This window comes from Salmo trutta, chromosome 23 (assembly GCF_901001165.1).
Source record: "Salmo trutta chromosome 23, fSalTru1.1, whole genome shotgun sequence".
Taxonomy (NCBI): Eukaryota; Metazoa; Chordata; class Actinopteri; order Salmoniformes; family Salmonidae; genus Salmo; species Salmo trutta.
Window position 1 is genome coordinate 22,338,620 of NC_042979.1, and position 26,539 is coordinate 22,365,158.

Here is a 26,539-nt window from a genome sequence, read left to right on the forward strand (position 1 = left end):
ACCTTTGTGTTTTTAATGTAAAATGTTTTTGTTGTACTGTATGTGTGTTTATAGTTGTGTTTAATGTTGTGTTAGTGTATGTAAGTTGTTTTGTCTGAAACATTGTTCCCCCTGCTGTATTGGACCAGGTCTCTCTTGGAAAAAATCTCAATAAGAAAAACCTGTATAAGTAAAGGTACAAAAATAAATAAATGAAGTGCTCTGAAAGGCTGGTCATGGCTCACATCAACATCATTATCCCAGAAACCCTAGACCCACTCCAATTTGCATGCCGCTCTAACAGATCCACAAATGATGCAATCTCTTGCATTCCATACTGCCCTTTCCCACCTGGACAAAAGGAACACCTATGTGAGAATGCTATTCATTGACTACAGCTCAGCGTTCAACACCATAGTGCCCTCAAAGCTCATCAATAAGCTAAGGACCCTGGGACGAAACACCTCCCTCTGCAACTGGATCCTGGACTTCCTGACGGGCCGCCCCCAGGTGGTAAGGGTAGGTAACAACACATCCGCCACGCTGATCCTCAACACAGGGGCCCCTCAGGGGTGTGTGCTCAGTCCCCTCCTGTATTCCCTGTTCACTCATGACTGCACGGCCAGGCACGACTCCAACACCATCATTAAGTTTGCCGATGGCACAACAGTGGTAGACTGATCAACGACGAGACAGCCTATAGGGAGGAGGTCAGAAACCTGGCCATATGGTGGACACGGCCAGGTCCAACAACCTCTCCCTCAACGTGATGAAGACAAAGGAGATGATTGTGGACTACAGGAAAAAGAGGACCGAGCACACCCCCATTCTCATCGACGGGGCTGTAGTGGAGCAGGTTGAGAGCTTCAAGTTCCTTGGTGTCCACATCACCAACAAACTAACATAGTCCAACCATGCCAAGAAAAACAAACAACAAAACATATTCCCCCTCAGGAGACTGAAAAGATTTGGCATGGGTCCTCAGATCCTCAAAAGATTCTACAGCTGCACCATTGAGAGCATCCTGACTGGTTGCATCATTGCCTGGTATGGCAACTGCTTGGCCTCCGACCGCAAGGCACTACAGAGGGTTGTGCGTATGGCCCAGTACATCACTGGGGCAAAACTTCCTGCCATCCAGGACCTCTATCAGGCAGTATCAGAGGAATGCCCATAAAATTGTCAAAGACTCCAGCCAACCTAGTCATAGACTGTTCTCTCTGCTACTGCATGGTAAGCGGTACCGGAGCGCCAAGTCTAGGTCCAAGAGGCTTCTAAACAGCTTCTAACCCCAAGCCATAAGACTCCTGAACATCTAATCAAATGGCTACCCAGACTATTTACATTGCCCCCCCCCTTTACACTGCTGCTACTCTCTGCTGTTATCATCTATGCTTAGTCACTTTCATAACTCTACCTACATGTACATATTACCCTGTATATAGTCTCGCTATATTTATTTTACTGCTGCTCTTTAATTATTTATTACTTTTATTTCTTATTCTTATTCATATTTTTTTATATATCTATATTTTAAACTGCATTGCTGGTTTGGAGCTCATAAGTAAGCACTTAACTGAAAGGTCTACACCTGTTGTATTCGACGCATGTGGCTAATACAATTTGATTTCATTTGGCTTTGATAGGAGATAACTGAGGATGGATCAATAACATTGTAGTTACTCATCAATATTAACCTATTGACAGAGTGAAAAGAATTAAGCCTGTACAAAATAAAAAATATTCTAAAACATGCATTATGCTTGCAACAAGGCTCTAAGGTATTACTGTAAAAAATGTGGCAATGCAATTAACGTTTTGTCCTGAATAGAAAGTGTTATGTTTGGGGCAAATCCAATACAACACATTAGTGAGTACCACTCCATATTTTCAAGCATTGTGGTGGCTGCATCATGTTATGGCTATGCTTGTAATCATTAAGGACTGGGGAGTTTTTCAGGGTAAAAAAGAAACAGAATGTAGCTAAATACAGGCAAAATCCTAGAGGAAAACCTGATTCAGTCTACCTTCCACCAGACACTGGGAGATGGATTCACCTTTCAGTAGGACAATAACCAAAACACAAGGTCAAATCTATACTGGAGTTGCTTACCAACTTTGCAGAGTTCCAGTTTTGAATTAAATCTACTTGAAAATCTGAAAATGGGTGTCTATCAAGGATCAGCAACCAATTTGACAGAGCTTGAAGAATTTTGAAAAGGATAATGGGCAAATGTTGCACAATCCAGGTGTGGAAAGTTTTTAGAGACTTACCCAAGAAGACTCACTGCTGTAATCTCAGCTAAACCATCAGCAATGCCCTCACTAGCCTCAGTCTTCAGGCAGTATTGGTTTTGTTCTCGTTCAGCACGCTTCTCATGTTTAGTATATCTGCTTATTCTCATTATTAAACTCACCTTTTGCACCTGCTTCCTGACTCCTAGCGTATACGTTACAAGATCATAGGAAATCCCTGGACATAGTGCCTTTGATACTATATTAGTTAGCTCAAAGAGCTAGTTGCTGTCACAAACTCCACACAGTTTTCCCCCTCAGGAGACTGAAAAGATTTGGCATGGGTCCCCAGATCCTCAAAAGGTTCTACGGCTGCACCATCGAGAGCATCCTGACCAGTTGCATCACCGCCTGGTATGGCAACTGCTCGGCATCTGACCGTATGGCGCTACAGAGTGTCGTGCGAATGGCCCAGTACATCACTGGGGCCAAGCTTCCTGCTATCCAGGACCTATATAATAGGCGGTGTCAGAGGAAAGCCCATAAAATTGTCAGAGACTCCAGTCACCTTCTAGGCAGAGTTGCAAAGAAAAAGCCATATCTCAGACAGGCCAATAAAAATAAAAGATTAAGATGGGCAAAAGAACACAGACACTGGGCAGAGGAACTCTGCCTAGAAGGCCAGCATCCAAGAGTCGCCTCTTCACTGTTGACGTTGAGACTGGTGTTTTGTGAGTAGTATTTAATGAAGCTGCCATTTGAGGACTTGTGAGGCGTCAGTTTCTCAAACTAGACACTCTAATGTACTTGTCCTCTTGCTCAGTTGTGCACCAGGGCCTCCCACTCCTCTCTCTATTCTGGTTAGAGACAGTTTGCTCTGTTCTGTGAAGGGGAGTAGTACACAGCATTGTATGAGATCTTCAGTTTCTTGGCAACTTATCTCATGAAATAGCCTTCATTTCTCAGAACAAGAATAGACTGGCGAGTTTCAGAAGAAAGTTCTTTGTTTATGGCCATTTTGAGCCTATAATCGAACCCACAAATGCTGATGCTCCAGATACTCAACTAGTCTAAAGAAGGCCAGTTTTATTGCTTCTTCAATCAGAAAAACAGATTTCAGGTGTGCTAACATAATTGCAAAAGGGTTTTCTAATGATCATTTAGCCTTTTAAAATTATAAACTTGGATTAGCTAACACAACGTGCCATTGGAACACAGGAGTGATGGTTGCTGATAATGGGCCTCTGTACGCCTATGTAGATATAACATAAAAAAATCGGCCGTTTCCAGCTACAATAGTCATTTACAACATTAACAATGTCTACCCTGTATTTCTGTTCAATTTGATGTTATTTTACTGGACAAAAAATTTGCTTTTCTTTCAAAAACAAGGACATTTCTAAGTGACCCCACACTTTTGAACGGTAGTGTACATCTCCTGTGTGTGTTAATAAAGTTATTGTGTGTGTTAATAAAGTTCCTGTGTGTGTCAACTCTTGGGCTGCCTTATTCCCCTCTAACTGGGGGCAGTGTCAGTAGGTCACAGACAGGTAAACATGTAAAGCCAGGTCACTCTTTTTCAATATTTAAATCAATTTCATGTTCATCAATTGAGTTCTGTTTTGCTAATTGTAGGGTACTGTCTGTAAAAAAAATTAAAACAACATGTGCACAATGATGTGCCAAATCTGTAATTTAATTTGTAATTTCACCTGTCCTTGTGCTTGTCTCCACCCCCTCCAGGTGTCGCTTATTTTCCCCAGTGTATTTATCCCTATGTTTCCTGTCTTTCTGTGCCAGTTCGTCTTATTTGTCAAGTCAACCAGCGTTTTTGTTTCTTAGCTCCTGCTTTCCCAGTCTCTCTTTTCTCACCCTCCTGGTTTTAACCCTTGCCTGTCCTAACTCTGAGCCCGTCTGCCTGACCACTCTGCCTACCCCTGACCTCGAGCCTACCTATCGTCTTGTACCATTTGGACTCTGACCTGGTTTATGAACTCACGCCTGTACCCAACCTGCCTTTTGCCTACCCCTTTTGTCATAATAAATATCGGAGCTCAACCATCTACCTCCTGCGTCTGCATTTGGGTCTCGCATTGTGCCCTTATATAAGCATTAGAATAAGCTGCAATATTTGCAGCCATGTAGGTGATAATAGGCACTGATCCGTCATCAGTATAATTCTAATGTCAAGGTAAGATTTGACTGGAGAAAGCTGATCTGAGTTCAGCACTGCATTTATTTCGATCCTATCAGTATCGACACATGCTTCAACAACAAAGTTCTCCCTTTGTGGTATTTTGGGAAATGCATGTGAGTTCTTCGGCCGTTATAGGAACGATGCATCGTTAAAACACTCGTAAGCTTAAGTTCCATCGCTATCGGGAAACCGGGCCCAGGACATTTAAACAGTTAGAGACACTCTCACTCATTTGTTCAAACAGAGACACTCTCACTCGTCTGGACACCAGACACCATGACCACACACGGACCAAGACAAACAGCCTTAAAGATTTAATGAATGTTTAGGTTTCCTTTTCAATACCCATTAGGTAAAACAAACGCATTATGCACATTTTACATATTCAATGTGCTATTAATACACTACATGCAGAATATTGGAGGACTATATTGTCCATAAATAGTTTAATGAATGAGTGAGAATATATGTAGTAACACATACAGCACACACAAAGATATAGAACACACACCTCTGAACCTGTTCACAAAGATATGGGACACACACCTCTGAACCTGTTCACAAAGATATAGAACACACACACCTGTTGGTCCCCATTAAATAATGGAGGGGAGCTCATCTTTGTCACAGGCGTCGAAATGAGTAGACCAAGGCGCAGCGTGTATAGTGCTCATATTTAAACTTCTAATGAAGACACTTGAACCAAAACAATAAAACGACTGACAACAGTTCCGTAAGGTACACTCTGACAAAACGGAAAACAACTACCCACAAAAAACAAAGGAAAAACAGGCTGCCTAAGTATGGCCTCCAATCAGAGACAACGATAGACACCTGCCTCTGATTGGAAACCATACCCGGCCAAAACATAGAACACAAAACATAGAATGCCCACCCACCTATCACACCCTGGCCTAGCTAAACAGAGAAAACTCAGCTCTCCTAGGTCAGAGCGTGGCAATCTTCCACAGCATAAACTACGGTCATCAGCCCTGTCAAGTAGAAAACCCACACATGTATAAGACATTGCATCTATCACCGGTAGAATAAATTTTTTTTACTTTGCAATCATGTTATTACAATCTCATTATTCCAACCAATAATATTCCTGAAATGATTCCACCTTCAATGATAAAAGTAAACCCCAGATCATGATCAACAGCTTTCATGCAAATATAGTCATCATACAATTCTGAACACATTCCTGTTTATACATTTCTCAGATGATTGTAAATCTATTTAATGCATTCTCTCCATGAATTATGCATGTGTATTTAAATGTGAAGTAATATCACTTCATGTACAATCTGGGCAAAAAAAAACATTACACTCATGTAGGCTATAATAACCTAGTCTAACATGTCTTTCAATGTGGGTACAAGTACATTTTGTGCACAAGTCCACATTGAACCTAGATCTGATAAGGGGGCGACAAAAACAAAGGATCCAGTCAAAGCAGTCTCCAGCTTTTCACCTACTGGACAATAGGGATACTAGCATTGGTCTTGTGAATAAAGGGGTGTTTTGCTTGAGCATAATCCATACAGTAATGACCAATGAGTGGTGAACATTTAACATCAGATGGTTTCACAATCAAAGAAAATAATGTCCCATAAAATAAAGGTGTGAGGAAATTCAATTGAACAATATGTCAAAGAAAAGTACCTCGCTGTATCTCATGCCTCCCTCTACAGCATGTTATTCCTAGCCTTGACATGACTGTCACATAACAAGCCCTAACAGTGTTTCTCACCAATGTTATATTAACCATATTACTTACTTAGGAACTACGCCTACAAGCCAATAGACAAATAAACCTGTTATTGGACTAATATAAGTACATGCAGGTATGTGTTGACATCTGTCAGAGAGCTGGCAATAACATGAGGTTCAACTTGTTGCCCAGAGATTTCTTTCTCCCACACGTGGTATTTGGGGGCCTTTTATAGTAATCCACTGGGGGCCAGCTGTGACTGAGAACCGTGGGTTGTTCTGTAGCTGAACACGTGCTGCTTGTTTTAGGCTGAGTATGCCTGCCTGCCTGACTGACAGTGTGCATCTAAACATAGCATACTGGGCCCGCTTCCCCAATAGCGATGGAATTTAGGCTTACAAGTGTTTTAAAGATGAATATTTCCTACAACGGCCTAAGACTTCAAATGTGTTTCCTGAAAACTCCATGTAGGCAGAACGTCGTCGTTGGAGCATGTCTCGATACTAATAGGATCGAAAGAAAGGCAGCGCTGGTCTTGGATCAGCTTTCTCTATTCAAATCCGACCTTAATTATTCCACAACACTGACAACAGATCAACTTCTAGAAAGATAATAGCCTATCACCTATGGCTGTAAATATTGATGAGGCTTATTCTAATGCTTACCCTACAATAATGCACTAAATCAAATGTATGCACATTGCGCACGTTACACATCATGAAATATATTGAGACAAAATTACAGTTGCCTACAATTAAGCAAAATAGGAAATTGATTTCAATATTATTGAATTATATAGGCCTATACGATTTTCATTTCAATAATATTTTGTATCATTCTCTTGATTGTAACAATTGCAAAGACATGAAAACTATTTGTAGTCAACTTCGTTGTGAAGTTATCTGTGGTCTGTGACAGATAAACATCTTGATTATGCTCAGCAGAGACCTGTGTAGCCTATACAGTGAAAGGAAAAAAATAACGGCACACTTCATTGTTATACGAGTGGTCTGAACGAGCGTTTTCAAGTGCAACTTTAGTAACGAAGGTTTTGGGAAATAACGAAGAGATTTAATGATGCTCCTACCAAGATTCCAACGATGAACTTAGCCTTAAAATGATTTTGGGAAACCGGGTCCTGTACTGGTGGAAGCTGGGGGTGAGTATTTCACGTGAGAGAAGGCCACGCAGCTGTAGGTTGCCAGTCTCTATATTTACCCATAGGCAGAGACACAGACTATAAAAAAGCAGAACCTCCACAGTTGTCATAGCACTGAGGAAGAATATCACAGTCATTTAGGTTTTGTCCCTCTGGTCATATTAAAATAGTATGGCAGTGTAGCAAGCCACTGCAATTATGTAGTGATACTAGCAAATATAAGACATTGGAGTCTCAGAGACATAGGGAAATTAATCACCTTCAATGTTGCAACAACATGTATTAAAGTCTCACAATGTGAAAACAGGTTACAATAGGTGATGATGGCATTTTGTAATTTTTTTGCATCCCTAGTAGCCGACGGTAATGGCGACAGTTAGTCTTACTGGGGTCCGACACATAACGAAAAAGACATTACAGATCAAAGACTTTACAATTTAAAACATGAACATGTAGTGTCAGCGTGTGTGCACGCATCTATCAGTTACACATACATGTCAGTACGTACACACAACAAGTAGGTCACATGGGGCAGAGCCTTTGTGCCTTGCGGTGTTGCTTTTATTGTTTTTTTGAAACCAGGTTTGCTGTTCACTTGCGCTATATGAGATGGGAGTCCCATGCACTCATGGCTCTATATAATACTGTATGTTTCCTTCAATTTGTTCTGGACTTGGGGACTGTGAAAAGACCCCTGGTGGCATGTCTGGTGGGGTGTGTGTGTCAGTGCTGTGTGTAAGTTGACTATGCAATCAATTTGAAATTTCCAACACATTCATGTTTTTTATAAAAACAAGAAGTGATGCAGTCAGTCTTTCCTCAACTCTTAGCCAAAAGAGACTTGCATGCATAGTATTAATATTAGCCCTCTGATTACAATGAAGAGAAAGAACAATTTGGGGCGGCCTAGTGGTTAGAGCATTGGGCCAGTAACCTGAAAGGTTGCTAGATTGAATCCCTGAGCTGACAAGGTAAAAATCTGTCGTTCTGCCCCTGAACAAGGCAGTTAACCCACTGTTCCTAGGCCGTCATTGTAAATAAGAATTTGTTCTTAACTGACTTGCCTAGGAAATTAAAAAATAAATCCTGTTCTGGGCCAGCTGCGTCTTAACTAGGTCTTTCTTTGCAGCACTTGACTATATGACTGGACAATAATCAAGATAAGATAAAACTAGAACCTACAGGACTTGCTTTGTGGAGTGTGGTGTCAGACCTCTCCCCATCTTTACAACTATTGAATCTATACGTTCTGACCATGACAGTTTACAATCTAAGGTAATACCAATTAATTTTGTCTCGTCAACTTGTTCAACCATTCATTACCAGATTCAGCTGAGGTCTAGAACTTTTTGTACCAAATACAATGCTTTTCATTTTAGATATGCGCATGATGAGTTTATTACTGGCCACCCATTCCAAAATTGACTGTAACTCTTTGTTACGGGTTTCAGTGACTTCATTAGCTGTGGTTGCTGACGTGTATATGGTTGAATCCTCAGCATACATGGACACACATGCTTTGTTTAATTCTAGTGGCAGGTCATTGGTAAAAATAGAAAAGAGTAGAGGGCCTAGAGTGCTGCTCTGCGGTACACCCCACTTTACATGTTTGACATTAGAGAAGCTTCCATTAAAGAAAACCCTCAGTTCTATTAGATAGCTCTGAATCCACGATATGGCAGAGGTTGAAAAGCCATAACACATACATTTTCTCAACAACAGGTTGTGGTCAATAATATCAAATGCTGCACTGAAATCTTCTCAGCAATTTCTTTCAATCAATCATGCCATTTGTGTCAGTGCAGTACATGTTGAGTGCCTTTCTCTATAAGCATGCTGAAAGTCTGTTGTTCATTTATTTACAGAGAAATAGCATTGTATTTCGTTAAACACCATTTTTTCCAACAGTTTGCTAAGAGCTGGCAGCAAGCTGATAGGTCTGCTTTTAGAACCAATAAAGGCAGCTTTACCACTCTTGGGTAGCGGAATTAATTTTACTTCCTTTTCATATTAAAGAATGACAGATAGGAGTGGCTATAGAGTCAGCTCCCCTCCTCGGTAGCTTTCCACCTAAGTTGTCAATGCCAGGAGGTTTGTCATGATTGATCGATAACAATTTTTCCACCTTTACCACACTAACTTAAAAAATTCTAACTTACAATGCTTTTCTTTCATTATTTGTTTATTTATGCATGAGTACAATGGCACACTATTCGTTGTTGGCATTTCCTACCTAAGTTTGCCCCCTTTGCCAATTAAGTAATCATTAAAATAATTGGCAACATCAAGTTGTTTTGTGATAAATAAGGTATCTGATTCGATGAAACTCAGAGCTGAATTTCTCTTTCTGCCCATAATTTCATTTAAAATATTCCAAAGTGTTTTTCCATCATTCTTTATATCATTGATCTTGGCTTCTTAATAAATTTTCTTCTTCTTTTTGTTGACTTTAGTCACATGATTTCTCAATTTGCAGTAAGTCAGATGTGCAGCCAGACATATTAGCCACTCCTTTGGCCCCATCTCTTTCAGCCTTAACAATTTTAACAGTCAGTTTCTGTTCAGGTGCATGTTTATCAATAATTGGAAGAAGTAATTTCATAAATTCTTAAAGTGCAGTGTCTGGATGCTCCTTATTAATCACATCAGACCAACAAATATTTTAACATCACCCACATAAGTCACAGCAAAATCTTTTGTATGATCTCTTACGCACTATTTTATGCCCAGCTTTTGGAACTTTGGCATTCCTGGATATAGCCACTATATCGTGATCACTGCATCCAATGGGTACGGATACAGTTTTAGAACAAATTTGTACAGTATAAGTAAAAACGTGATCAATACATGTGGATGATCTTGTTCCTGTAGTGTTTGTAAACACCCTGGTAGGTTGATTAATAACCAGAACCAGATTAGTCACTGGTTACAGTGAAAAGCTTCCACTTGAGCAGACATCTTGATGAAAACCTGTCAATATTCAGCTCCCCAAGAAAGTAGACCTCTCTGTTTACATCACATACACTATCAAGCATTTCACACACATTATTTATATACTGACTGTTAGCACTTCGTGGTCTATAGCAAGACCCCAAAAGAACAGGCTTTAGATGAGGCAAGTGAACCTGCAACCACAACACTTCAATAACACTTGACATGAGATATCCTGTAAGCATTACAGGGATATGGCTCTGAATATGTACACCAACACCTTCCCCGTAAGCATTCCTGTATCTTCTATATATGTAATATCCTTGTATTGATTGCTACAAAGGAATTATCTAAGTGAATCTCAGAAATGGCTAATATATGAATGTTATCTGATGTTAGCAAGTTATTGATTTCATGAGCCTTGTTTCTAAGGCTACATATATTATCAATATGGGCTATTTTCATCCCTTTCCTGGGTAGCTTACCAGTGATAGACATAACATGGAAAAGAGCAAAAAAAACAAAAAAAACATTCAGCAGTCGATTAATCAGTTGGTGTTGGTAAGTGTGTTCGTGTGCTGCGGGGTTGAAGCTACGAACCCATAGGCTTGGCTCCCCATCCATTCCAAGCTTTTGGGAGGGAGGACAATGAGCCTGTCATGGCGGATGTAAGCAATGTCACCAAGCGCTCTGGCAGCTTTCATGGCTAGGATAAGTTCTTTCCTCTTCTGGCGCACAGCTGCAGGATAGTCCTCGTTGAGGAAGATGTACGTTCCTCTCAAGTTCTTGGCACTTTCCAGAACAGCCGTCTTGTCCTTTAACCTCAGGAACTTGACCACTATCGACCTGGGCCTATCACCTGGGCTGATGATGGGTTTTTCAGTCCTGTGGGTGCGCTCCACCTCAAATCTTCCTGTGATCGATCTTCAATTTCTTTGAGATAATTTCCCTCACTTTGTCCTGACTCCGTCCAGGTCTCATGTGGAGATTCTGCAATTCCTTCCCCAACAATGTTGTTCCACCTTGATTGTCCCTCGAGAATCTGATTTCCCAGTCATTGTCATCATGGATTCACATACAGAACTGATGTCCTCTCTCAATGACTTACAGATTGCTGTCACCTTGCAGTTTTGTTTAAACTCATTGAGCTGACCCTGGGAGAACTGCAAACTGTTCTTCAGGTCCTTTACCCCTCAGGTAGTTCATTCTTTTATTAGTTGAATCCACCAGTATTTGGAAAACAGTTGAAGCCATTTTCTTGTTGTAACAACTGGTTGTAGAACTATTTTTGTTCATTTAAATGATCATTCACCAGTGATAGACATCACGGTCCTCAACGGTACTCCCACTGGCTTTGGTCTTTGTCATGGTAGTAACGTAGGCTACGCTGTTACTCCTCAGTTCCAGAAAGGGCAGGTCACAAGGAAGATTGAAACAGCAGGGATCTAGACAGACACAAACCCGGGACAATCGCGTCGCAGGCTGCGTTCAAGTCCAGAAAACCCCATTAGCTTGATAGGCAGCTAGGCCAGCTGCTACGGCAAGCAGCTCCTCAGATCCTTGGTTGGCAGGATCCCTGGACAGATAGTTGCTGAGACCGCCGCTGGCGCCAACCGCATTGTGGGACCCCAAAAAAACAAAGTTAGCTAGCTAGTAACCAAACTTTTTCAATAGAACAGTTGAGACTCAAAACAAACCGAGCTTTCCCTCATTAAACAGGAAGTTAAGAACACCCTGCGTTCTGTTAAACAGGTAACTCTCAAGCCACGATTTTAGTTAAATAAATTGCCACAGAGTAAATGATTCTATATCTCTGTACATAATTTTATTTACATGGTACAATTTTGCTGTAATGTTGGGTAACAAGATTATATGTGCGGTACATAAATATAAAGATGGTTTGTACAAACTTGCATAACTAAAAAGGGTTAAAATGAAAAGGTGAAATCTCACAGCCCTACCGAGAGACTAGAGCTGAGCAGCCAGACCAAAAAAAAAGATTAAAAAAAATAAAATAAAAAAAGTCCACTGGATCAGTTCTGACTACTGAGGAACACAAGTACTTGCACACACACAATACTCAGCCACCATCCATCCATCCATGAAATGGCATACATCAGACGTGTTTAATACATAGCATGTGATCCGCACTACACAATATAAATCAGAAATATATCACACATTTTCTGGGAAATATTGATCAAAAGATTAGTGGACCTAACCCTTCCAACCTCAGCAATCTGGTTCATTTAGGCTATTTGTCATTGATACAACAACCCAAGCAAAACATCCCATATCCTCAAAAAAGATCACAGAATGGGCATCAGCACTGTCACATGACAACAGTTTGGGGTCATATGACCCGATCTCAATTGCAGGAAGTGAACGGTCTTCTGCCAGTCTCCCATCCAGCCAGACAAAGGCAGCGCCAAGTTTCCCCTTCAAATACACATTACATCACAGCATCAGACCTAAATACTTTTTAGAAAACCCATCTTTAACGGATACAAGTAAACCTAAGCAATGGTTTTTAGTGCAGCACACATTGCAGGAAGAATGAACCAGTGGAGCAGGCTTGTATGACTACACTGATATTCTGTTTGATTCAGATGAATCTGATGAGAACCTATAGGGTTGGAACAGAACACATCCATCCTCCAAGTGTCAGTGCTGCTTTCACCATTCATACCGGTGATACAAAATAAAAGACTTCATTTGTTAAAGTCACTTCTTCACATCTGATCTCACAATAGAGAATGTGCTTGGGGGGGTCTCCCCTGAATTGAGGCCCCATACAGCACAGAAACAAACATGTCTGGTAGTACATATAAATGGACTGATCCGGTCGGGGCTGTAACAGTCTTTTAGGCTACAACATCCCCCCTCTCCTCCGAAAAATCTCATAAATACAGAGAGTCAAAGTAGTAAACTCATGACAACCACAACACATCAGACCGCCTACTTGACAACAATCAGATTCCCAAAAAACACTAAGAATTAAGCCAGGTCCAGGCGTCCCTGGAAAAGAGTGTCCTAGTCTGCTGAATATTTTTTTTTTTTTTTCAAGATTCTTTTTTTTCTTCTTTTGTCTTTAATTTTTTCTAAAATCGTAAGCTCAGGCAGACAGAAAACAGAAGAAAAATGTGATCGTTCATGCATTGCAGACAACTGGATTCCCCCCATAATGTTAAAAAAATAATAATAATAACTAGTCCTTTAGAACGCAGGTCAAGCGCGAGTCCTTTTTTTTGCCATTCACTCCAAGTGTTCAAGGTCAAAGTGAGAGAAAATCTTATATTCTCTGGATCTTGTCGGCCACCACCACAGGGTTCTCCTTGCGGATCTTGGCGGCGGCGTCGGCTTTGTAGTCATACGGGCAGTTGTGCTTGTCTGAATAACGGTGGAGTCCACAGAACAGGTTCCCACAGCGGCAGTCAAAACCTGACAGAGCAAAAAGGCACAGTGAGTCAGTCACACTAATAGACCCAGGTCATATCCCCTCTGCACAGTGAATCCTATACTCAATCATAGAGAGGCACATAAGCCACAGTCTTCTTGACTGAGGTCTGACTGAATAAGAAACAATGTTAGGCAGTACTGGATTGTTTGTCCTCACCTGTAAGGCCAACCTTCTTGCGGCACATGAAGCACCTGTTCTTTTTCGGTTTGGCGGGGTCGGGTGATTTGGATTCGTCACTGCCGGCAGCACTGGGAGGGGAAGCTGAGGCGGTGGGCTGAGTGACCACTGGAAAGACCAGAAAAATAAGACCTCAAAACAGAGAGCCCAGAGACTATTCACAACCACCTCCCATCACAGGCCTGTAGCCACTCACGTGACCCCCCCCCCCAAATGAGGCACTGAACACCCATATGAATTAGATGCACACCAGGTTCTGCAAGCTCTGCTTTAGGCGACGCTCCTTCCTCTTCACAGGAAATGCTCATCTCGGTCATCTGTTGGGTAACAGGAAGAGCTGCTGCCCCACTACAGTGAGAGAAAGAGAACAGGTGCTATAGGCTAAATAAATCCTCCACTTCATACTTGCCATCTCATTCAAATGTAATGATATAACAAACGTGGTGCGAGAGAAGTGTCATTTGGTGAGACTTGGTCTTAAAGAATAGTTTCCATGGTCATTTCAGAGTAGCAATAGACCCTCACCTGGCAGCTTCGGCCTCAGCTTCAGCAGCATTATTCAAGGAGGCCTCAATTCTCTGGATGGTCGAGGTCTCCATTGTGGGGCTACTGGACACACTGCCACCTAAATGAGACAATACATGATCAGATTCACTAAGAGAAAATCCACTGACTGCAAAAACATGGAGTTGTAAGGCATCTGCTTTTCAAACAGATAAAGATTAACAAAACCAATTATGGAAGAACGGCAGATCTTACCCATTGCACTCAGGGGGCTCACTCCATTGTTCTGTCTGGTCAGGTGGTCCTTATAGCAGACAGAGCACATGCCACTGGTCCTGGGGTTTCCAAAGAAACCACAGCCGGTGGCACAAAGCATGGGCGCTTGGCTCTGATTGGTCTCCTGTGCCATCTCTGCTGATTGAATTGTCCTGGACATAATGAAAATAGAGACTCATTAGAAAATGGGAATACATTTTTAAAAAAACGAGACTTTCAATATAAAATGCCGGTCCAAAGTTTTTTTTTTTATGGTTTCGAGTTTTGAAAATACAGATTTCTGAACGCTAATGCAACCTCTACCAATAGAAGATACTGAACCCACAACCTAAGAAGCAACATGACTACTCCAGCATTCTCAGGGCAGTCCTGTAATCACTGCAGCATTGAGCTGCTTGCCGCCATTAAAAAAATAAAATAAAAGGGAACACTTAAAACAACACAATGTAACTCCAAGTCAATCACACTTCTGTGAAATCAAACTGTCCACTTAGGAAGCAACACTGATTGACAATAAATTTCACATGCTGTTGTGCAAATGGAATAGACGACAGGTGGAAATTATAGGAAAGACACCACCAATAAAGGAGTGGTTCTGCAGGTGGTGACCACAGACCACTTCTCAGTTCCTATGCTTCCTGGCTGATGTTTTGGTCACTTTTGAATGCTGGCGGTGCTTTCACTCTAGTGGTAGCATGAGACGGAGTCTACAACCCACACAAGTGCCTCAGGTAGTGCAGCTCATCCAGGATGGCACATCAATGCGAGCTGTGGCAAGAAGGTTTGCTGTGTCTGTCAGCGTAGTGTCCAGAGCATGGAGGCGCTACCAGGAGACAGGCCAGTACATCAGGAGACGTGGAGGAGGCCGTAGGAGGGCAACAACCCAGCAGCAAGACCACTACCTCCGCCTTTGTGCAAGGAGGAGCAGGAGCACTGCCAGAGCCCTGCAAAATGACCTCCAGCAGGCCACAAATGTGCATGTGTCTGCTCAAACGGTCAGAAACAGACTCCATGAGGGTGGTATGAGGGCCCGACGTCCACAGGTGGGGGTTGTGCTTACAGCCCAACACCGTGCAGGACGTTTGGCATTTGCCATAGAACACCAAGATTGGCAAATTCGCCACTGGCGCCCTGTGCTCTTCACAGATGAAAGCAGGTTCACACTGAGCACATGTGACAGACGTGACAGAGTCTGGAGATGACGTGGAGAACATTCTGCTGCCTGCAACATCCTCCAGCATGACCGGTTTGGCGGTGGGTCAGTCATGGTGTGGGGTGGCATTTCTTTGGGGGGGCCACACAGCCCTCCATGTGCTCGCCAGAGGTAGCCTGACTGCCATTAGGTACCGAGATGAGATCCTCAGACCCCTTGTGAGACCATATGCTGGTGCGGTTGGCCCTGGGTTCCTCCTAATGCAAGACAATGCTAGACCTCATGTGGCTGGAGTGTGTCAGCAGTTCCTGCAAGAGGAAGGCATTGATGCTATGGACTGGCCCGCCCGTTCCCCAGACCTGAATCCAATTGAGCACATCTGGGACATCATGTCTCGCTCCATCCACCAACGCCACGTTGCACCACAGACTGTCCAGGAGTTGGCGGATGCTTTAGTCCAGGTCTGGGAGGAGATCCCTCAGGAGACCCTCCGCCACCTCATCAGGAGCATGCCCAGGCATTGTAGGGAGGTCATACAGGCACGTGGAGGCCACACACACTACTGAGCCTCATTTTGACTTGTTTTAAGGACATTACATCAAAGTTGGATCAGCCTGTAGTGTGGTTTTCCACTTTAATTTTGAGTGTGACTCCAAATCCAGACCTCCATGGGTTGATAAATTGGATTTAAATTGATTCTTTGTGTGATTTTGTTGTCAGCACATTCAACTATGTAAAGAAAACAAAGTATTTAATAAGATTATTTCATTCATTCAGATCTAGGATGTGTTAATTTAGTGTTCCCTTTTTATTTTTGAGCAGTAATATATATATATATATATATATATATATATAGTAACCATAGATATTCAACCATTGTCCCATTACGGCGTCAGAGCACAGCGGCGCCAGTGAGGACATCTTCCTTTTGACTTTGAACTAAGACTACTAAGACAACTACTACGTTGGCAAACAACCTGAAAGGGTGCATGCACACTGCCACCTAGTTCCAGGTGTGTCATATCAAGAAGCTGATTAAACAGCATGATCATTACACAGGTGCACCTTTTGCTGGGGACAATTAAAGGCCACTAAAATGTGCAGTTGTGTGACAACACAATGCCACCGATGTCTCAAGTTGAGGGCGCGTGCAACTGGAATGCTGACTGCAGGAATGTCAACCAGAGCCGTTGCCAGAGAATTGAATGTTCATTTCTCTACCATAAGCTGCCTCCAATGTCATTTGAGAATTTGGTAGTCCGCACCGGTGCGTCAATCGACTCTAGGTGGTTAAAGTCAGAAAAAGTTAACATGCTTGTGTTCCTTGTCAGATACCTTTTCGTAAGATATGGCTAAAATAAAAATAGGCAGAAGGGTTTTATTCCCACTTATCTAAAGCGCTGCTGTGGGAGCTTATGCAATGCCCTTTGCTCAATTCAAGGCTATGAATAAACCCTTCGACAATAATATAAACATTTGTTTATATGTTTAACTTGTACAAGTAACATGTACTGGAAGTTCTATTGACAGTAGCCTGGTGTAGGCCTATATTATTGACAGTTTGGTTTGCAAAACATAAAACTTTGAGACTCGGTTACTGGCTTCTTAGATTCATTTGAAGGTTGATCATGAAAGAGTAGGCTATATGCTTAAGCCAACAAGTCACATTCAAATAGAATGATGATTGGGACAAAAAGGTAAAGTAAGCTTTTAAAACAAGCCAGACAATGAAGTGTCCGCTGCAAAAGGCCCATGATCATCCGACATTGAAGAGGCGAGAGAAATGTTCTGACATTCTGCACAGCTTTTGGCACCATATACATTCATTAAAATAGACATGGCAAATAAGAATAGGTAGGTAATTTGGCATGTTGCCTGTTGTGCGCTGCCCGACTCCAGCTGTGCCAGCCATGTTAAAACAAGCTAAACTAGCGCCTGTTAAAAATTAAACTTGCTTCTGTCACATCACGATGTCATCAAACATTGTTGATTTCCAATTACATCGTAGTATCGCCCAACCCTTATTAGGTAAAGGATGCCGATTTACCGCCATCTGTAGTTATGGAATGTTTCCCCATGAGTATAATTCAGTGTAATTTCCTTCAGTTAACTACTTAAAATGGTGAAAGTCCTCAATTGCGCTGCCCATGCTAAAGCAGGCTTTTGGGCACTAGGGTCCTCCATCTATGGGTTCAACGCAACTCACTCACCCTGTATGTCACAGTGGGTTTATTTGGAGACACATTGAAAGCTCTCTAAAGCAGAGATTTGATAATCCCAGGGTTTTAATAGGCTACGTAGTTTTTTTTTTTTTACAACATCCATTTCAGCACCATCTGTTAATAACTTTTTCAGCACTATGCTTATCAGTTGGGGTTTAGACCTAGTTAGAACTTAAACCTTGATAGCACCACAGTAAATGTGTGGCTGCCTGCCTGGTTATCGTCAAAACAAGGTCAACAGACAAGACAGGGGTCTAAACAGATGGCGGGATGTGCAAACAGTGTTCAATCACTGGTAAGAAGCAACCAATCATTCTGGTTGCGTCACTCACTATCACGTCGAGAGATGAACAGAGTGGTGTGTGAACCTTATCCCAACCCAGAGCGTTCTGATCAGCTACAAACTGGGATAGTTGTACAGTAAAACAGTCTTAAGGCAGGTTGATAAATACCCCAAATGAAGTAGCCACTTTCCATCAGCTTAACCGTAGCCAACTAGTCTGTTCATGGAAGAAAACGAAAAGCAAGTGCTAAGGCACTTGTATCAGTCTTCTAGGAACCGAGGGGCGCCACGCAGGGAGATCCACAAGTCCATGCCACGCTTTCTAGCGAAATGCGTCAGAGGTTTCCCCCAGAAAGGCACTTCAATCGCCCCATCACGTGTATGCCTGCTGACTGCAGTGTTCTTTGCTGTCCCAAACTCGCATGGACGGGGTATTAGCTTTCGCCTGTCACAAGGGTGCAATGTGACAGGCTGATCTCAAAGGCGCACTCACACGACCTCGCTATGCTATTTATAGGCAACCCTGGAAGCCCCACTAAAGTTTGGTTACGTCACCAAACCTTAGCGCCTGCTCACAGTGAGACGGGTCCGTTCGTAATTTATTTCTATCAAAACGTGTGAAGGGCGCTCACGGTTTGACTGAGATATGGTAAATGTTGCAATGTTTACATACAAGCTGCAAACTACTGCCACACACACACACACGCCTTGAATTGTATTGACAAGAGCGGTGGCTTTGCCATATATATATATATAAAATTGACCGTGTGTTGCTAGGTAGCTATATTGTAAGCCAACAGTCCCATCCCTTATCAAAATCACATGTGCTGTCTGCAATACTGATGAGCCCCCCATTAATCAACTGACAATGTTATACAAAACTACAATGGATATATCAATATCTATTTAATAAATCCCCCACAGACTGGCAAGCTAGCTGGGACAACAGTTCCGGGGAACGAGTCAGACGGTGCAGTACCAGTAGAGCTAGAGTAGAGGCCTCGACTGCTCTTTAAATCCACTGAGTCACGCTAGGCTACGTAGCTAGTGAAGATTGTAATTCCGACATCTAACTAAGTTAGCCTAGCATCACTGTACTAGCAAACAACGTCGTGATAGCTGTTCAGCTAACTACAAATGATCATACAACAGTAATTATTACTATGATCCAGCAAGATAACTAGTTTGAAATGTGGTTCATCTAAGTCACGATGATTACCGTTAGCTAAGGTTAGCGCTTTGTCTTTCTCTTTTGTTCCTGTTTTGTCAATTCAACATGAACAAATGTAGTTCTTCCAATAATTGACGTATACCAAAGCATCTGTAGCGACCGTCACATAAAACGGATGTCAATTTGAACAGACTTTAGGTACGTTAACCATGTAAAATATTCGAAGGTTGAGCAGGTGGCCTCGAGTTGAACCACATCACACTCAAGCTAGCTTAGCTAACCATCGACGACGCATACGGAATCAGATAGTTGCCGTTTTAGGCCGGCGCTGGCTCATGAGAAGCCTTTGGACGATAAGTCCTACTTGCTAACAATTGTTTTCCGCGGTGAAATTAAGGCTTCTATGTAATAATAAAAAAGTTTGATCCCCTCAAATACAGCTAGCTAACGTTAGCTAGCATAATTGAACCCCTTATTTAAAAAAAAGTAGTTGTCTGTATTTAGCTAGCTATTGACCCTCATTGTGTAATCGTAAAGTAATGAAACTAGGTTTAAATAGCTTTGACGGACCTGTATAACTAGTTAAGGTTATCTTAAATTTGTTTAAAACTAGCTGGTTAGCTACCGTTATCGATACCCTCTTTCAAAGACACTCAACAGCCAGTAACGTTCGTTAAACATCAACAATACTTTGCTTTTCATAACGCGCAGGCTAGTTGGCTGGCAAATATTTTAAGGCGTTTAACTTACCTTCAGAACTAGTGTTTTTGCTCTGTAACGTTAGTTAGTCGTTCGCTGTACCAAAAGTCCTGGCAGACTCTCCGTTCCCCTTCCTGAGATACTAAGGGCTCCGTCTAAAAGTACGCCCGCTAGCGTAGCTACTGACTGTTTTCCGCTTGTTTTTTGTGTTTTTTTGCCCTCTTTAGTACGAGTGGTAACATACGTCATGGAAAATAGCGACCATCTGATTGGTGGACAGGAGTGTAGGGGGCACCTAGTTTCGGTCGTCGCTGATATGTAACCTGTATGCAACACATAAGCGAAGTGTTAGCTACAATGTAACCATTTTGAATAATTATTGCGGATGTTTTGGAAAGCTGTGAATTTGAGTAGTCAACACTCATTCGTAGGCTTGGACATGGTGCCCCAACAACACACAACAGGAGTAAATTAAGTCACTTGAGTAATAACTTGTTTACTTTGCACAATAGCTTACTAGAACGCCAGTAAATAATAAGTAATCTTGGGTAGCAAAAAAAAAAAAAAAGTGTAATCTATGCAGACTGAATATCACTCCTGTCATTGATCATTATTTTGAAATGTTGAACAAAACAATTAAGCACAGAAACATTACAATATTAAAGATAAGGGTTAAACAAATCAAATGGTACTCTGTTACACCTTGTTCCATTTGCATAGGAAGTTGTCAGCTCTTTCGTACAATTGTGTGATCACATTTCGAGGTGATGAGCGAAAAAGTATTTTGTTGCCCTCAATGGTCTTTGATTGATCAAATTAGATACCTTTAGACAAAGGACCATTGATAGAATGGGGGGGATATTCTTGATTTCACACTGATGATGCCCTAAGAACTAGGCAAAGACCATTAGCTAAAAAACAAAAAACAAGTCTCATGCCCTGCTGACTGCTTCACATCAAGAACATTTAATCCACTATTCATTTGCTCAACCCAAAATAGAACAGCACTTGCATCTTTACAATTGACATGCAACTATTCTTGGAGTCATTCCAATCTCAAAGAAAACATTTGAACAATGCATATTGAACAGTATTTACAAAGTATCTATTTATTTAAACAGTGTATATAAAAACCCTAAATAATTTGTGCAAATGTGTAGGGGGAACAATACACAACCCCCCCAAAAAATAATGATTGTGTCAACAAATCTTTTCTGTCAAACCAAAAATGAGAGCTCAGAAAATGATGAACTGGTCATTTCACTATTTGCCCTTGCGGCGGACGCAGCGTCTGGTGAAGGCCTTCTCGTCCCACTTGTTGGGAGGCAGCATGTGAGGTCCGTTATGGACACACAGGACAGTCATCTCATCTGCATACTGGAGGTTCTGAAGGAGCTGGAGAAAAACACAAACATTAACCCACAACAATCACTAGTAAGTCACCACCTCTGCAGTGACTTACCTTGGGAGTGATGAAGAAGTACTGGGAGGTTGTCTCCTTGCAGGCTGTCCGTACAACAATGTCAAAGACTCTCCTTTCATTGACTGGGTCCATACCCTGGATAGAATAGGAAGAAATAAAGCCTGTGTGAATACAGTCTGGATGGGCAAGTGATTTTACCACTTAAGCAGGCAGCAGTTGGTGTGTTACATACCTGGTTGATCTCGTCCACCACTCGGAAGGGACAGCGGTTGAGCTCTTGCAGGGCCATGAGGTAGAGCATTGTGGAGACACTGCGCTCCCCTCCACTCTGGTGGTGTGCTGTGAGCTCATGGAGCTGCGTGCTGCTACGGAATTTCACCCGGATACGGATCCCGTATTTATCATACTCCTCCTGCAGGGAGCAGACACCAGTAAGACAGACTTACTACTTTTAGGGTTGTCATGATACTGGATTTTCCTTGGCAAAAAGGGAAAGAAAGGAGACTAAACTATTTAGTCCTTAAAAAAAAATACTGTATGTAAAATATTGTGTGCTATATCTTGGAAAAGATACGTGATTCTGGGTGACAACATAAGGCTGTTTGTTTCCATCATTAGGACTGTTTTCCTCAGGAAATTCAATCCACTTCATGTTTTGTTTCTTTGCCACGATACCCGAGTATCACGATACTGGTTGTTAAAGTTCATGTTAAGTATCCTTCTATTTCTGTTATTACGGGGCTATCTCTGTTATTAGTGCACCTGCACAGGAGTCTCATGGTTGATGAACCTGGCCTGAGTGCAATGGCAACCACGTAGTGTGCTAATACGATTTAGTAAACGTTGTTAAACTGGAACCTAGTCGTTGTGTCACTGAGTTAACATTGGTAGCAGAGGATGGCTAATAACTACAATGTGCCACCTCGGTTCGACGAGAAGAGGTCGTATGAAAGATGGAAAAATTAACATGGAATCTGGACACGGGTTACTAATCTGGACGAGAAAAAGCAAGCACTTGTGGTATTATCACTCGAGGGAAGAGCGAGAGATACAGCACTGGAAATAACCCTGGAGGATTTGAACAAGGATGATGGTATGGGAACTTTGATTAAGAAACACAGAATCCTGTGCTCTAAAGAGAAACACAGTGCCTACGAGGCATATTCAAACTTTGACAGTGTTACTAGAGACATTTCGGTTGCAATGACGGACTACCTCATTGATTTTGAACAGAGGTACAATAGGATGCGCAAGTACGACATGGTTCTCCCAGATGCAGTTATCTTTCAAGTTGCTAGATACTGCCTGTATGGATGGTAGGGAGAAACAGTTGGCTTTGACTGCGCTGACTTTTGCGTCAATTAAGTCGGTACTAAAAATAATTTTTGGTGAAAAGACGTCTGTCACGCCAATAACAGATGGAATGCAAGTGAGTGAAGCAGCATATTACACTGAGCAGCAGAGTAAAGGCACCAACAAGTCACGTTCAAGACAACCAGAAGAGGGCGCCATTTCCCTGCACAAATCCACTAGACAAATATGGAAGGAGGTCAAAATGTGCTATTTGTCAAAGCACTTACCATTGGGTTAAAGACTGTCCTAAAAAATGAACAAGTTAAACTAACAGGAAAATGTAAACAGAGAGAGCAGTGTAACATTACACTGTTTTCAAACGAATCTGCTTCTGATACGGAGATCTTTATAGTTGAATCCTTAGGCTCTTTTGTGATTGATACTGCATGTACACGCACAGTGTGTGGTGCAAAATGGCTTGATAGCCATGTCAGTGAACTAAATATGAAAGAAGTACAAAACATGATTGACACCAAGCAACAGAGCTTTCAAATTTGGAGATGGGAGAATCGTCCATTCTACCAAGAGAGTCAAGATACCAGCAAAAATTGGTCAGACTAAGTGTCAAATTGAAACAGAGGTAGCCCTTACAGATATCCCCTTACTATTAAGCAACGCTTCTCTCAAGAAGGCAGGGGATGTACTAGGAAGTGATGTTTAAACAACCAGTGACCCTTGAACTTACTACCTCAGGCCACTATCGTGTAAACATTTTAGACAAAGACATCACAGAGTCCATGTAAAAATGAGATTCTGACGGACACAGAGCACATGGAGTGTACTACAAACGAGTCGACTGTCAAGAGTGGAAAGGACATTGGCCAAGATGGTGTGGTGATATTTGTGAGGCACCATTGTCAGGGTGCATCACTCAAGGAAAGTAAATGATCAACAAGATGGAGGGTCTGTTGCTGACAATCAGCCTCCGAATGAAAAGGACAAAAATGACACATTAACAGACACAAACCTACCAGATGTCACATCCAATGATATGGACACAAACTGACACAGGAAATGGAGCAGACACCTTCAACCATGCCACAGGTAATACTGTTGAGTGTTCAAATGAGGAAAACATTCAACAGCCACATGTGTTAAGACAACATGGTTGTTCCAATCTGAAAACTGGACAAACTGTTAACTACATGGACAGAGAAAGTGGTATTCTGCATACAGCAACAGTCATTGGACTAGCAGGATAAGCCAAAGGAAAACACCACAACTGGTACAACTTGCATTACTCTGAACCAGCTATACTTTCTGGTACAACAGGGTCAGCTGACCTGTCACTTGTAGATCATCTCAGAATTGAACCAATGGGGAAAAAAGAAAGAAAAACATAATGACATTCAAAATGATGTACTTGAAACAAAGGATGCGTCATTTGACTCAGCTAAGCTAGATGAGCTCAGTAATTGGAGGAACAATTGAGTGTTTGAGGAAGTCAAAGACATTGGCCAAAAATGTCTCATCAAGGTGGGTGTGTACCCTTAAAAGAGTCCTTAACTGGAATAGTGCCAAAAGCATGTTTAGTGGCTAGAGGTTTAGAGGAGCTGGCTGCTAAAGAACTCCCAAAAGACTCACAGACATGCGCCTCAGAGTCATGATGATGAAACATGTCACAAGTGGATCCTGCAGTCTTCTATTGGCTTGATCAAGACTGCAATGTGACTGGAGTACTTGCCTGTCATGTTGATGACTTTATCTGGGGTGGCTCACAGACCTTTGCTACAACTGCTTCCACACCTCAAAGCTGTTTTCCAGGTCGGCCGTGAGGAGCATGATCATTGTTATGTTGGCATAGAGTTTATTACAGTTGATGGAACAATACTGATGCAACAGTATATCAAGAATCTTTAACCCATTCACATGGATTCTTCAAGAGCCATACAAAGGAATTCCCCTCTGTGGAATTGAAGCTGATCAATTGAGGTCAAAGATAAGTAAAATTCTATGGGTTACTAGACCTGATGTAATGTTTGATGGCTGCAACTTGGCATCCAACAACACGTCACTGTACAAACCATTCATGAGGCAAACAAAGTTGTTCATAAACTGTAATCACAACAAGTGACTCAAGTTTCAGCATGTTGGAAAAGAGGACTCTGAAACTAGTTGTCTTCATCTGTAAGGTGCCCTAGGGAAGCATCCCTGGAGGCGCACAAGGTGGACATCTAATCGTGTTAATGGGTGATGGAGGAAGATTCTCACCTATCTGTTGGCAGTCAAAAAGGATCAGAAGGGTTGTTCAAAGCACACTTGCTGGAGAAACACTTGCTCTTGCGGATGGAATTGACAATGCTATCTTTCTTGCAACTCTGTTCTCAGAGCTTACCACTGGTGAGACAAAACAGCACATTCTACCTGTAGTTTGTGTCACAACTACTCCTTAGTTGATGCTGTGAAGTCAACCAAGTCTGTCACAGAGAAAATACTTCGTCTTGAGTTTAGCAGCATCAAGGAACTTACAGAGAATCCAGCAGATTCTGTGGTCGACCACAAAGGAACAGCTTGCGGACTGACTAAAAAGGGCGCATCCAGTCTTGTGCGCCTACAGGCACTCAGTAATGGAAAGTGGCAGCTTGAGTAATACAAATAAAAACTTTGTCACACAACCCATTTGTAATGGGGGACTTGAATGATACTTGGACATTTAATTATGTTGTTGATGTTTGTCTTTAAAGAAAAGTGGGAGATTGTTAAGTTCATGTTATAAGTATCCCTATATTTCTGTTATTACGGGGCCATCACTCTGTTATTAGTGCGGCAGGGTCTCGTGGTTGATGGACCTGGCCTGAGTGCAATGGCAACCATGTAGTGTGCTAATTCAGTTTAGTAAACGTTGTTAAACTGGAACCTTGTTGTTGTGTCATTTCGAGTTAACACTGGTATGGTGACAACCCTATGCGACTGCTACTAGAGCTCCCACAAACATCTAAGACACTCTGGCACCTCCCCCTTAGTCCAGGTGTTTGGCGTGCCTTACCTCGTTCTCTGAATGCATGTCCACCTCCCCCTTAGTCCAAGTGTTTGGCGTGCCTTACCTCGTTCTCTGAATGCAGGTCCACCTCCCCGGCACACTGCATGGAGCGGAAGAAATCACTGAACTTATCATTGATCTGCTCTACCAGTTGCTTCAGAGGATTCAGCCAGCGCTCCTTTGCCTGTCAACACACAGAGAGAAGTCTTCAGGAGGGAAACATCTCTGTAGAAGGCATCAAACCTAGGGTGTAATCATTAGTCCAAACGGAAAGTTTTAAAAACAAGAGTTTCTTTTGGATAAATTCAAGTCCTTCCCTGCTTGGTTCCATTGGCTTCCATTTAGCAACAGAATTGGCGTAATGAATTCAAACATGCACTATCAAACACCGATTTGCTAGGCATTTTCAGAAGGACATTTTTTTTTTAAAGCATTGAAATGATAAAATTGGCACAGACTGATTCACTGGACTAATCCATCATTAGAGTACCTCTGATATGTTCTGTCTGTAGGTTTTCAGGGCATTGCTCTTCTCATCCAGCTCTTTCTCCAGGTTCTTTATCTCCTGCTCTCTCCTGTTGTACTCATCCACCACCTGGCGAAGAAGGGGGGGTTGTTACATG

The 26,539-nt window shown here is 42.1% G+C and overlaps 2 protein-coding genes across 2 annotated transcripts in view; both read right to left on the minus strand.

Moving 5' to 3' along the window:
• Window positions 1-12,018: 12,018 nt before the first annotated feature.
• Window positions 12,019-20,536, minus strand: LOC115159598 (AN1-type zinc finger protein 5). The gene is made up of 6 exons (XM_029709470.1): window positions 20,212-20,536; window positions 14,612-14,784; window positions 14,378-14,477; window positions 14,103-14,200; window positions 13,832-13,960; window positions 12,019-13,656 (listed from the first exon to the last, which is right to left on the minus strand). The coding sequence occupies exons 2-6, from the start codon at window positions 14,763-14,765 to the stop codon at window positions 13,508-13,510; spliced, it is 630 nt and encodes a 209-aa protein (XP_029565330.1). The 5' UTR covers window positions 14,766-14,784; window positions 20,212-20,536; the 3' UTR covers window positions 12,019-13,507.
• Window positions 20,537-21,103: 567 nt separating this feature from the next.
• smc5 (structural maintenance of chromosomes 5) overlaps window positions 21,104-26,539 on the minus strand; it is a 30,591-nt gene continuing 25,155 nt past the window's right edge. The window contains exons 20-24 of the mRNA XM_029709469.1: window positions 26,407-26,511; window positions 25,981-26,100; window positions 21,816-21,995; window positions 21,623-21,718; window positions 21,104-21,555 (exon numbers count right to left, since the gene is read on the minus strand). Coding sequence (XP_029565329.1) covers window positions 21,424-21,555; window positions 21,623-21,718; window positions 21,816-21,995; window positions 25,981-26,100; window positions 26,407-26,511 — 633 coding nt within the window. The 3' untranslated portion in view covers window positions 21,104-21,423. The remainder of the gene's footprint in view (window positions 21,556-21,622; window positions 21,719-21,815; window positions 21,996-25,980; window positions 26,101-26,406; window positions 26,512-26,539) is intronic.